General features: G+C 52.7%; 3 protein-coding genes across 3 annotated transcripts; 1 reads left to right on the top strand and 2 right to left on the bottom strand.

Annotated features, from left to right (window-relative positions):
- Positions 1-784: 784 nt before the first annotated feature.
- On the bottom strand, positions 785-1,145 carry CLAFUR5_13517 (uncharacterized protein; the record flags this gene model as incomplete). The annotated part of the gene is made up of 2 exons (XM_047912665.1): positions 785-837; positions 896-1,145. The coding sequence occupies 2 exons, from the start codon at positions 1,143-1,145 to the stop codon at positions 785-787; spliced, it is 303 nt and encodes a 100-aa protein (XP_047768785.1).
- Positions 1,146-4,593: 3,448 nt separating this feature from the next.
- On the bottom strand, positions 4,594-5,250 carry CLAFUR5_13516 (uncharacterized protein; the record flags this gene model as incomplete). Its single annotated transcript, XM_047912664.1, has 2 exons — positions 4,594-4,838; positions 4,890-5,250. The coding sequence occupies 2 exons, from the start codon at positions 5,248-5,250 to the stop codon at positions 4,594-4,596; spliced, it is 606 nt and encodes a 201-aa protein (XP_047768784.1).
- A 4,818-nt stretch (positions 5,251-10,068) lies between these two features.
- CLAFUR5_13515 (uncharacterized protein) lies at positions 10,069-11,807 on the top strand (the record flags this gene model as incomplete). The annotated part of the gene is made up of 5 exons (XM_047912663.1): positions 10,069-10,354; positions 10,407-11,344; positions 11,406-11,543; positions 11,596-11,652; positions 11,706-11,807. 5 exons carry the CDS (start codon positions 10,069-10,071, stop codon positions 11,805-11,807), a joined length of 1,521 nt encoding a protein of 506 aa, XP_047768783.1.
- Between the last annotated feature and the right edge of the window lie 1,822 nt (positions 11,808-13,629).

The raw sequence follows: 13,629 nt of genomic DNA, 5'->3' as shown, positions 1-13,629 counted from the left end.
AAGATGCCCCCTCCTCAATGGCGCCCCGGTGCAAGTCCTCGACCTTCCAACACATCATGCGTGTATACCATAATCAACAGTCGATGCCTATTTGTAAGGCCGATCTCTTCGAAACTGCGCACCGTTTTTTCCAGGATCGTCATTGGTGTGTGCATACAGCCAAGCTGCGCAGCCTCGACTCTATATCTGGGAAACTGCAGCGTCGACTCTCCCCCCCCACATTGGTCCGGACAGGTGGAATGGAGGAAGAGCGCTCAAAGAAGCGCGCCATGAAGACCTCGTGGACGTGCAGGGAGTTGGTTCGAAAGAAGCAGAGAATGTGAGGTTTCCTCTCCTTCTTCTCCTGTCCGGTGTGGATCTGGTCAGTCAGGATCCTGCTCTCGTCGTTCAGCGATGATAGTACGCAGTACGTCAACTGCTAACAAGATCAAACTCCTCCACCTCTGCCGCCTGTCCACAACTTCATTCCTCAATACGGCGCAGGACACACAGTTTTATCACAGTAAATCTCAAACCCAAGATCCTTCCCAGGAGGACATCCGCTTGACAGAGGTGCTCGTCGCTGCAACGCCTCAAGGGTAGTATTCGGCGACCTGTTGAAGAAGAACACCGCCTCATCTGCCTCCTTGCGGAACGTAGCCAGAGTGTCTGTCCACAATGTTAGCGTGCGGATCATCAGGAATTGGATCGAGATGCAACTCACCTTCAAAATCAGCTGTAAGAACCTCTGACCCAGACCCCCGAACACCAAAACCAACACCAACAGCCTCCCATCTAATCCCCTTCAGCCGCTGCGCGCGACGATCCCTTGGCCTTTCTCTGGGCCTGAGAGCATATCTGGATAACAGCATCAGCAAAACTGTCCTTCTAGATAGATCGACTAGTCTCGACTCACATCGAACATTATAACCCGCGGCAATGATATTCTTCTGGTCCGCTCTCAAGGCATTGTTGACAGCGGTCGGATTATATCCTTGCTCGATCACCAATGGGTGATTTGGCGGTAGACCTGTTAGAAAGGCATCGATCTTGCCGCATTTGTTGGGTTTAGGTTGATTGTAGCTTGGTGGTGCTGTATTGGGAGATGGAGCGGCGTATGTGAGGGTGGAGAGGCCTATGGCTAGGAGAGCCGTGATTGCGACCATTTCTTCGATGGGGACAGACACGAGTGGTGAATGGATCTTTGCGCGACATTCTGGGGGCCTGGAGGCTTTATGTATGTCACACAGTCGGAAACCACACAAGCTGATGAAGCAGGACTTACAATGTCAGGGGTCGGTCCCGACACGTTCCAGACTCTCCGTCGTTTCGACGCCTTCAGACTGGCTTCGCCATGCCAGCGCAGCATCTCAACAGCCTGGGCTTACAAGAGACGTGCTGGTCCACATGCGCTGGAAAGAGTGGCTTCACCTCAGCTCCACTGAGAACATCCACCACAGCACTGTGGCACACCTGCCGCGCCACGCTCAGAGTTTAAGGTGATCTTGCAGCTACGAGTCGTCCAACTTCCACAATAGGCTGAAACGTCAGCTTCATCAGGGTCAAGCCACGTTGGGAATGGCTTTAAGCTTTCCTCAAAGTTCTGACAGACAAGAGCTTGGCATCTCACACGTGGTGTGGGAGCTGTGTCGGCCTGAATTGTGTTCTGGAGCTGGCCCTTCAATCTTGGATTCTTGATCTCGATGTTGGACCGGAAGCCGGAATGTCTTGTATCAAGGCAAAGTCAGGGAATGTTGACTTCGCGCATACAGGACAGTTGATAACACCGAAAGTCCAGAGCAGTGAGCATTGTAGGCAAGGCGGCTCGTCTTGTCTCGGAGGAGCTTGCAGTAGACTGTCTGTAGACATGCTTCACCACGTGTCGTTAGACGAGGCGCATGATGCATCGCTACCAATAATGCGGAGCTGTAGCCGTCACCTTCAGCTTGTACTAGAGCCTGGCTCGGCATAAGTCCACGCCACAACCGTTGGCTAAGCGAGGCGGGCACATCATACTTCCACTGGCGTTCGGCGGTGAAGAGGTAGTATGTGATGGAGGCGTTCTTGTGCTGGGCATGCTGCACCTGTGCAAGTGGCATCTCGAAGATCAGCTTGTAGAATTGATACAGGGCGCTTAAGATCGCAGTGAGCGCCTCGGATCCTACTGCTACTCACCAAACTATCAGTCTTAACGAGAGCCAACATCGAGGCCGCAATTTCTTCGAGGGGTCTTGTGTGCAAAGCGCTACGCTTCCACCACGACCGATACAGCTGGGCTGTTGATCTTCGCTTAGGTCGAGTGCGATGGCCTGATGCTGATAGTATGGCGGCCGTATGGCACTCCTCGAGTTCGATTTGGATCAGGTCATGGAGGAATGATGGAGGTCCGAAAGATTTGTACTCAGTTGTCAGCAGCGATTGGAGACCAAGCGAAGCATGAGAGGCAGCTTCTGCTGGGTCTGGGCTTGACAATCGCAGCTGTATTTTTCGAGGTCGCAGGATTCATGGTCCAGCTTCGCAGTGGGAGGCAGCGTATGGCATAGGCGCACATTACGCCGCAATCAAAGGATGTCGAGGTTGTGTTATCTTGCATGTACAGTACGTTTGTGTTGGTCGCTGTATACTGCACCCTTTGAAGGAGGATCGTGGTGATTAATGCCGCACTCATCAGAGCTGATCGCATAGCATTATCGATAGCACGTGTTGGCGGAATCTTCGGCTTGCAGCATCAGCGTGTTGTACTTCTGCCATGGTGAGCGTGTACGAGCAGGAGAAGGTGCGATTGGAAGATTTACGCCTGACCTGAGACCGAGGCAGGCAAACATCAACGTCGCCTTGCAAAATCTTAGGTGTAACACGTGTACATGGCGATTTGAACGAACCAGATATGCACTACCTCTCGCACGACATGGCTTCGCCATGCCCAACCTCAAGGATATGGTGACTTCGGATCTGCTAAGATGTGTCGCTTGTAGGAGATGCCCTCAAGCTCCACCGGAATGTGCAAGTTCAAACTGCCTCCGGGGTTGTCTTCTTCCTACATCTCGAAGATAGCATAGCTCGTTTACTGTCTTTCTTGGGCTCTTTCAGGTTGTACTCGTGCATCGTATGCGGTTGGCGGTGTGTGGTCGGGCGGTATGGACTTCTGGACTCCAATTTGCTGGTATCGAAATGGTCCCTGGCATGAATCAGCAGTACAATTTGCTACATCGTCTACACACCCTGCTCAGCGTCATGAATGTCTCATTGTCTTCGTGCTTTCTCTGGAGTTCGACGTAGGGTCCTGATGACATGTATGTGCCATCCAGATGGGAAGCTGAAAGATCTGGCTTCCGGCTTTACGCGAAACTCAACGCTTCTTGGCTTCATACTCGTTCACCTAGAACTTAAACCAGGATCGGCTTTCTGAATGCTGTGTCGTGACGACCGGCGCTGTGATGTCCTATGCTATAGCAATGTTCCAATCGGTACGTAGCATGGTTGAGCACTTGTCACGACGTGAAAGGAGATGCAGCAGTTCAAAAAGCTGATTTCAACGCGGCTACAGGCCAAGCATTATCCACAGAAGAGGGGCAAACTTATGAGGCTATATGATTTATTTGAAAACAGTTGCTTCCACATTCGGGTGAGATGTAGGTACATCCCAGAGCATCAGCGTGTTCCTGAACATCTACTGACACGTCCTACAGGGCCGAGCGGTTAAGGCGCTACGTTAAGGCTATGATAGTCTGTATGGGTCAGACCATATCGTCCTCTACTACGCCAGCTTCAAGCTGGTTAGTCCCGTAGTCCGAAAGGGCATGGGTTCGAATCCCATTCTCATCAATATTTTTTTTGCCGTTGCAATGGCTTCAACAGCCCCCCTGGGTCTTGAGATATCATGGAGTGAAGTTTTGACACCAGGGTGAATTTTCGGGACGAGTTGCGGCCGGGGACCCCTATTTTGGTCGCAACGACGCCGTGAAACAGTTATCCCGCGTCCGCCGTCGTTCGAATGGTCTCAATTGCAGACCTTCAGCCTACGATATGCAATATTGAGATTTTGGTGTAGTTCCGAAGCTGTTCTTACTCTGCACAACGTTACAGAAAGGTCATAGAACGTGTGTTGACTCCTCAATGCTCCATGTGGGCGCACTGAATCAATGAGTGGAGTATAACACACATGAGTAGTCGTCCAAGATCATCATGAGCAAAGTCTTGGCATGCTTTCGATGCCCTGGACAAAGGTGCCTGACAGGAGGGCTGCGTATGGTGACACTGTACATCTTTTGCTGTGATCTGTATTCGCATGCGTTCTCCTTCCTGCGGAGGTATCGAACCAAATCAGAAGCCTTGTAAGATCGTGTCCCAAGACCTGCTTGCATGACTAGCAGAACAGCGCGATCTGTACCTGGACCTCAGGCACGCTTCAGTCTCGATGATCGTCCTCAGACAAGACGTAGACATATAATTGCTCTAGGACACTTTGATATGTCGGAGAAGATTTGCTGGTCCACTGCCCTTCAGAGTGTAGGCTCGCCCGCGGCCGCCACACGACGCTACTTTAGTATTGCATCTTTGGTGAAGGTATCATGACCGCCGATTTGTACCTCGTCGCAAGGTAGCTCCCGCAACCTACAGAACACTCTCCGTCTTGAGATCAAACATGACCGGTCTCGTACTCTTGAACGACTCAATCTCATCCACCTTCACAAAGTACTTCTCCAACTCTGGATACTTCTGCCTCCATCCCTTGATCGCACCATTAAAGTCAACAAACCCAATCGCACAGACCACCGCGATGTCCGCAATCGTCAGTTGATCGCCGAACAGATAGTCGCCCTTCCTCGCTCTCGCAAGCTCATCGAATGCCCTGAACCCTCCGTGATACTTCCTCTCCTATCTCTCCCGCCAGCTCTGGCTCTGCTTACCCTTCTCTCTCGCTTTCTCGAAAAATGCCAGGACGGCCGCATCCATCACTCCTTCACTGAGCACCTGGACTTGCTTCAATCGAAGGTCTGTATCAAGATCGCCAGTGATGAGCTTTGGACCTTGGGAGGCATACTTCTGGATGATGTAGTCTTGTATGTGGGCGCTGTCGTAGATGGGTTCGCGACCATCGTCGAAGATGAGGACTGGAAGCTTCTCGAGCGGATTGTACTTTGGTGTCTCCGTATCGTTGTGCCATGGGATCTCGCCTGAAAGTTCGAAGTCAATGCCCTTCTCGATCATCGCAATGCGATTGATGCGAGCATATGGCGAAGGTGTTGCGCTGATCAGTCGGAGTGTCATGGTTGCGAGTTGTAATTCCGTTGTGAAGTTCGTGCGGGTATGGTTACACAAACGTTGTACCAGGACATTACCCATAAGAAAACATAGAAATGTACTTATCTTTACCGCAGACGTCACTGGAAAGCTTCGGTCATGGAGGGGTTTAGCTAGTGGGTGATCACGCAGGTACGGTACCGCGTACACGGTTGTTCTGCTGTGCTCCTGCAGCATACATAGACTCATGTTTTGTTCCAGGGACATATTCCAGTTTCTGCCTGTCCAGCTAACATCTCATCTTCGCGGAACGTAAGGTGAACAGCACATCGTTGATCCAATCTTGACGCCATGTAGTCCGCTCCATATCGTACTGACCCATCGAGTCTAGATCATCGTAATGGAGAGACAGCGTGAAGGCAGATCACACGAAGCAGTAAGGTCCCAGAAGTGCGAAATATCCAATCCAGGTCGTCCTCACGAGGTAGCAGTGGATTCCATAGCGTTGTCCACCAGGTGAATTCCTTTCCGTGATACTTTGCCGTGGATTCGTCTCCATGAGGAGCTCGACCCGTCGGTGACGGTTGCTCGCAATGGGCTCGTTGTCTGGTGTGCTGTTTAGGGCGCTCTTCATGGCACTCGGATTACGCCAGATGGGCTCGGTCTTACAAAGTGAGCAATATCATGTGTCAGCCTCCGCCACAGCGTGTTGTAGTCCATGCCGGCACATGGGATCGATGGGTCCAAATGATGGCCCCAGTGGGATGATCCCTAAGTCTGTTGACGCGCAGCAATTCATGTCCTTCGAAGGCAAGTTACCGTCTGGAATGTTGAGAGGAGCCGCAGAGGTCAGACGAGTGATTCGTGTTGATGTAATGACCTGAAGACCACATCTTGTGAGTTCTGGAGGCTGTGCTTCGTATCTCAGCTTATACAACGTAATGGAGTAAGTTGTTGTTGGCTCGAAAAATGACTCCAAAGTCAGCGCGAGACTCATACTGCCAAGGCCATATATCACTGGCTCGTGATAAAGTCACGCTAACGGGAGTTTCCGCGTCTCAACCACCCTCCAAACAGATTCTCGATCGCAACATACCGTCGCAAATACACAGGCAATCTGGTGACTACTCAGATGCAGCTCTATGGTGACACGCTATCGGCCAATGGTCGAAGCCGGAGACTCAGCACACTGAACACCCTGTCGACCGGCTAATGACCTCGGCAGTAAGCATGGGCGTTCCTTGTGCATCCGTCGGACTCGTCACGATAGCATAATGCTGCCACTCGTGGGCGCTTAGTAGCTATTCTACGATGGCCAACGACCACCTTGATTTATATTGAATCCAACCGCGTCCTGACGACGCGATAGCAAGATTATGGCGACCATACCATGCTGACGATTTTGGCCGTTCTAAACAGTGCAAGAGAAGACGCCGTCCTCCTCGACAATACCTCATGGCAACGCTCCTCACCGCAGTGCCGACTACTACGACGTCAGGCATTGTCGGTGTTGCTGGTGATTTTGGCAGTACGATCATCACACCGACTTCGAGCCCAGTGACAGTGGTCGGAACACCCGTGCCAACATGCACGCCAAGTTGTCAGCGCCTGAACTCTGATGGCACATGCGCAGAATGGAGTGGCTGTGAATGCATCGTTACCATCGGAGTCGGTGCACAAGATTGTACATTCAAGTGGCCATCAGCTACAGCGCGCCTTCGTTCGGGCGCATCTGTCAAACCAGTGCCGTTGACTAGGCGGCTTTTGATAGCTGTTATGGCTATCTTTATGCTGCTATCCTGGGCATCGATATTAGAGGCACGCGAGTAGAACTGAGCAAAGGACATTTGCGCATCACCTCTCCTGAATGGCAACGCTTTTGATACCTATCCGAACGCACAGCTTGCATACTTCCAGCAGTTCTCAGCGGGTCTTGTAGACGGTCGAGACGAGGCGCGCCGTGGGACTTTGCCTTTTTCGAACGAACGCGGCTAGGATGTCAGCATGCTCTCTCAACAATCTGTGTTCAGTCTCGCGCCGGAGACACGGTCGCCGGTGCTGTATATGAGCATCAGGGGCCGCTGTCGGACAACGAAGAGGGAGATAACCTCGAGCCTACGATATGAGTCTAAAGACCATCTCGAACACAGCCGTGCATGTAGCGGAAGCACGAACAATCTGCCGCGCAGGCGAACTGCTCTATAGGATCTTATGAAGTTGTTGTATTTCCCTAAGATACCACTTAGAGTCCTCAAGTTAACAATACGAATTTTGCCGGACAAGCAGTGCAGCACGAATTTGTTAGTCTTACCACCACGCGCGTAGAGTCGACTGCCGAAAGGGAGTGGGATGCCTTGTCCGACGCCCATGCGCATGACTGGCTGCACTCGCCTATAAGCAAAAGCTATTACATTCTCTTCAACATGCTTGCAGATACACCGGAAGTCCAGGGCCATAGCTGTAATCGGTCTGTCGCTGTTCTTCTTGAAGCCGATGCCGAGTTCAAGCACCAGCTCCAAGATGATCTTACGAACCTCAAAGGGAAGGTCAATGAACTTTGGTCGATTGCACGTTCTTCGGATCTGGTGGCAGAAGCTTCGCTGGGGACATGGTGGTGTTGAAGGTGGTGACAGGGACTGAGCCCGCCATGCCTTTAATCAGGCGTGGTAGCAACTAGACTGGATGGTAGCCCGCCACGTCTGGTACGAGAGATATACCAAATCTAGGGCGGGTCACAAGCGGTTATTTTTGTGTTTAAGCAGCTTGTGTAAAGTGAATGCTAGCGGCAAAGGCATACGTGACTAGGCCTAACCTGGTGGATAAAGTACCACAGCGGTCCCGGCGGTTTGTGGTCTATCAGATAGACAGTCACCCAGGCGAACGGTCGGAGAGCAGTCAGGACATCCTCCAGCGACGGGCATTAATAGCAATGGTGAGAAACCCCCGTTGAACAAGAGGAGGGACCGGGCTTTGGGGGCCAATCTGGATCGGCATTGGTCGAGCATGCACTCATTCACATGAGGACCCTGAAATGGGTCTTGCAGAGAAGGAGTCCACGGTGCAATGCATAGCCGGGCATGACTGTGCTCCACTTGTGCTGCAGAGCGCGGTGTCGAGCTGATGAGGAGAGCTGAGTAGCTCGCATGTCCACCGGACCTGTTAGGGGGTGGCACTGAGATGGCAGATGGCGCAATTCAACCTGCATGCGCTCGCAGCTCGGACGAGCAATCCGAAAGCAGAGATGCTCGCAATCAGAAGAGGTCACACTGCAGTACGCTGGCTGGATATGATTAGAGTCGCAAGGCTGTTGTGAAGATCGGATGGATCGGCTCCAGGAAATGAAGCGAGGCGTAGATGGTGACACGGCGGAATCCGGTTCGATGGATAGCAGGATATATCCATGGGCTTCTGATCGCGCGCAACCTCACCATCTTTCGTGCGCAGATTCTCCTCGCATTGCCAAGGCTCGTGTCTTCATTTCAATGCCATGTTGGACTGAGGCAAGACATCCTTGTTCGTACAGCGGCGCAATTCCGCGGTCGATGCCCATCTCTTCAACCAACCACTCCCACATCGACAGAACGCCGCCTCGCACACCTCACCTCGCCGTCCTCGACGTGTCCGCACTCGAGCATATGCCGCCCGACCTACCTGTATTCATTCCCCGAACTTTCGCAGGAACCATGGTCGTGCATCACGAGAAAGAGGTCGAAATGGTCACCTCCAAGACGCACAGCAGATGACGCTCAGGAAGCATCATACACCGTCCCCCTCTCGTGGATGTGATGAGACAACTGAAGGAGTCCTTTCAATACTACCAGTGGCATGCCGCGGCATCTGCTCGATGCATATACGGTATGCCTGGTCTTTCGCATCACCGCTCATCGTACTCGGCAACATGATGACACGGGCGATCATGCTCGTGTTACATTTGTCAACACGGACGTTTGCTGCAATTTTCCTATTGTTGATCCGGAGGGTGGCGATGCCGCTGGTGGCGGCGTGCAATGTTGTCTGACTTTGGCGCTTGAAGATTCATGTCGGAGAGCGCAATCTTACAAAACGCGCTACCAATGCCAAGACGGCGTCTCTTTTTGGTGGTGGAGCGGGGCGGAACTCGCTTGATGGGTAAGTCAATCACAACTCCATGCTCATACAAGACTTTCTTCAGCACAACGATTACACGTTCCCATATCCATCTAGCAGCAATATCAGCAATGTACATCCACGATGACGCCCCGAATCAACACCACACGCGGGAGCATAAACACGACAAGCTCCAGCTCTCAACGCCGCAATCCAGGGGAACTATCTCGTTTCAGCATAATGCCAAGCTCTCTATTTCAAGACGCTACCTCGAATAGGCTCGCATAAATCTGGAGACCGACCGCATCTGTCAGTCTTCTTCAGCCTATCAGCCTCTACCGTCCTAACCATCTTGGCATAAAGCGGTAGCTCGAACGTTATGGGCGTCCCTCCAATGATACCATCGCAAACCACGTGAAGTGCGAACGTGCTAACCTGGGGAGACACCGTCTAAGCATAAGGGAATCTGACAAGCTTAACTTTGTTTACACGCACTTTGCGATGAGACCGACGTTCACTCCAGCGACGCGCCTAGGCGCTGCAACATGGGAGATTGCTCGCTCCTGTCATGGCGGCTTGTAATGACTGTCGGGCGATCACATCATTGGCAGCGGATCCCACACCGAGGAGGTAGAGGCACAGAACAGTATAGATACACTGCCAACGACCACTCGTCTCAGACTTTCTCTGCTCCATCGACCACAGTTCACTCTTTTAACCAAGTCACTCGTTTAACACTCCTTTTACAAGGTCGACATAATGCAAGCCGCAATCATCGCCTCGCTCGCAGCTTCGGCTGTCGCAGCGCCACTCGTCAGCCGCCGTCAGGCAGCTGCACCACCAATGGATGTCAACGACGCTGTCATCCTCAACTACGCTCTCTCCCTTGAGCACCTCGAGGCCACCTTCTACCGTGAGGCCCTCGCCAAGTTCTCCGACGAGGACTTCAAGAAGGCCGGTCTCGGTGCCGACTTTGTCAACAACCTCAAGGAGATTGCCAAGGATGAGGCCACCCACGTTGACTTCCTGACCACTGGCCTGACCCGTAAGTAGTCCATGCGATGAGCTTTGCGCTCACATGCTTACACTGTTATCAGAGGCCGGTGCCGTCCCAGCCCAGGAGTGCAAGTACAAGTTCGGCTACACCGACGTGCAGAGCTTCCTTGCCACTGCCAACCTCCTCGAGGGTGTCGGTGTCAGCGCCTACCTCGGTGCTGCCAAGTACATCGCCAGCGCGGACTACCTGACCGCCGCCGGTGCCATCCTCACCGTCGAGTCCCGCCACTCGGCCTACATCCGTGAGAACCAGACCCCTAAGCCATTGTCGCCATTTCCAGCTCCCTTCGACATCCCATTGGAGTTCAACAACGTCTTCTCGTTGGCCGCTCCTCTCATTGAGTCCTGCCCAGATGGCAAGGCCGGTACCCTCGGCCTGCCATTCAAGGCATACCCATCCATTGCCGTCACCCCAGCTGGCGCTGCCAAGGCTGGCGACACCCTGACCTTCACCGTCTCCGAGAAGGTTGACGCCCAGAAGGCCTACTTCATCACCTTCCCAGGTGGTGCCATCGAGGCTGACATCGCCACTGCCGACGGCATGACCTACCAGGTCACCGTCCCAGAGAAGGCCCAGCCAGGTCAGGCATACGTTGTCTTCACCAGCGGTGGTGGGCCAACTGACGACGACACCGTCGCCGGCCCAGCCGTTTTCGAGGTCCTCGACAACGCTGGTGAGTTCCAGGCCGCCAACCCAGACTACAGCTACGGCAAGGACTGCGACAAGGACGACGAGCACAAGCCAGCGGGCTACGGCCACCCATCAAAGGACATGCCAAAGGCACCAACTTACCCTTCCAAGGACACCCCAAAGAGCCCCGAATACCCACACAAGGATACGCCAAAGAGCCCTGAGCACCCTTCAAAGGACATGCCAAAGAGCCCTGAGTACCCCCACAAGGATATGCCAAAGAGCCCTGAGGCACCAAAGAAGGATGAGCCAAAGCACGATGCCCCAGCCCCATACCCAGAGCACAAGGTAAACATATTGATTTCAGTCCAGCTTTCTGGCGGCCCATCAGTTACTAATTGCTGTTCAGGACGAGCCAAAGCACGACATGCCAAAGAGCCCTGAGGCACCAAAGAAGGATGAGCCAAAGCACGACGCGCCAGCCGGGTACCCAGCTGAGAAGAAGGAGTACAAGGACAAGGAGGGCCACGCTTACCCACTTGACAAGGCAAGTTGGGGAGTTCGAAGAGCAATGGGTTTGAAGCTAACTCACTCTACAGGATGGCAAGGTCTGCGTCTACAACAAGGAGACCGGAAAGCAGTACCCTAACGACAAGGTACATATATCAAAAAAACTCCGACTTATCAAGCATCGCTAACAATACCCCAGGACGGCAAGCCTTTTTACCACGACTCGCAGGAGAACAAGTACTACACCATCGACTACCAGGGCAACAAGGAACCTTGCGATGAGTCCTACCACCCATACTAGATTCTTTAATCTAGCGGGCGCGGCTTTTTTTGACTAGGCGGGAATGATGGAGACATTGTTTTGCACCCGCATGCTTTACAGCGGGACGTACTGTATAAGTACATAATTCTTATTCGTTAATGTTGATACGTTGACAACGACCAACAACCAGTCTCTTCTTCTGCCGCACTCAATGTTCCTATGATTGTAATATGATGTTGGCATGGCGTTTGAAAGGGACTTACATCAGGTTACCTGCTCAGCGGTGGGGGTAGCGTGTACGCAGACTGTGAATGGCCGCTGATGGACATGGACAAAGGGACCGGTTGGTGCCTGGAACCCCTGAGGCACGGACCACCGCCACCAGAATCATTCTACGACAACAGACCTTGCAACGAACATAACACACTGTTGGCCACGGACGCCAGAACAGTTCCCTGCGCACAGAGACTTCGCACCAGATCCGCCACTCAAAAGGCTTTCAAGCAAGCCACCTTCAGGCGCAAGGATCCCCGTCTGCATGCATTCGAGACTTTTCAAGAGCGGTACCAAGACTCCAACGCGCCCCAGCAAGCTTTTGGTAAAGACATCTCAGATGATGACTTAGATGACATTGAAACGGTAGGACGATTCTGGCGGAGGAGACCGACTATGCGGTTTCCTTTCCTAGGAGACCTTTTGATCAATCAATGTCATTTCCTTCAACCATAACATTACCTGTTATTATTTCTTTTGTTGTCTTATCCCACGTACCCGCACTTCACCGTAAACCAAAACTCTTACGTAACGCAGCGGCAAGGTCGCTCGCGTAGCGGAGCAGCGAGCATTGGCTCAAGAAGAAGACGCGACTCGCGCAGCAGACCCTCTGGATCAAGAAATTCATCGGATCTTCGAGGGAGGTATAGAGATTTCGGGCTACGCTATTAACCCGTGCCGAAAACTAACTGGTGCTCGGGGATCCACTATTGATAGCAAGGGGAAGATCCCAAAGTGCCGTCTGCATGACTTTGAGCAACTGCCGGCGGTTTTCAATACTTAATTGACGGGTGCCGAATACTAAGTGCGAGAAGTAAAGGTGTGCCGTCCATTAATAACAAAGTATTGCAACGTGACCCCCCTCGCGATGCAGTGGAGGCTAAGAAGCACGATCTGGATATCGTGAGGGGGAAGGAAGAGCTCGAGCGCATCTGCAACGAGATGAGAGACCCAGTAACGGCCCGCGGTCTCTTACAGGACATTATCGGACCCGGGAAGACCTGGACAGCACTGCTGTTGCTCCTACTAGACAACCAAGATACATCGAGCGGCACAAAGACTACCCGGAAGCACAGTACCGACCCAAGGTCCTGACCTGCCCGTGTGGACCCCTTGTCGAGCATTAGATCAAAGCTGCAACAGAGATCTTCGCGGGACAGTGTGAAGTATTCGTCGCTGCACATCGGAAGCCCAACACTGAGAAATCATCCTACAAATTCCTCTCTGCAACAGCGACGAGGCACGGTCCTGCGCACGAAGACTTTCCCTCTGAGTACAAAGAGTACTTCGGCATGGATAAAGCAGCGACGGAGCAAACATTACTTATATGCCCGTACGACACGTGGAAAAGGCGATGCCTGACGAGGTCGTACCATGTAGACCAGGGCAGTATCGAGCTTCATGATAGCCTATGACTTGGCGGCGTGATTCTGGGAGGTCTGTTTGTAGGCCACAACGAGGGTGACACGCTTGAACATCCCAGCACCGAGGAGCTCATGGAGGTGTGGCTAGATCTTCTCGAAGGAGAACAACAAGTGCTCGACTACGACGTCAGAGCCTGAGTTATCATTCTTGCGTCGTATGCCCT

This window comes from Fulvia fulva, chromosome 12 (genome assembly GCF_020509005.1).
Source record: "Fulvia fulva chromosome 12, complete sequence".
Lineage (NCBI taxonomy): Eukaryota > Fungi > Ascomycota > Dothideomycetes > Mycosphaerellales > Mycosphaerellaceae > Fulvia > Fulvia fulva.
The sequence above is the reverse complement of the archived record's forward strand: the minus strand, read 5'-3'. Positions and strand labels throughout refer to the sequence as shown.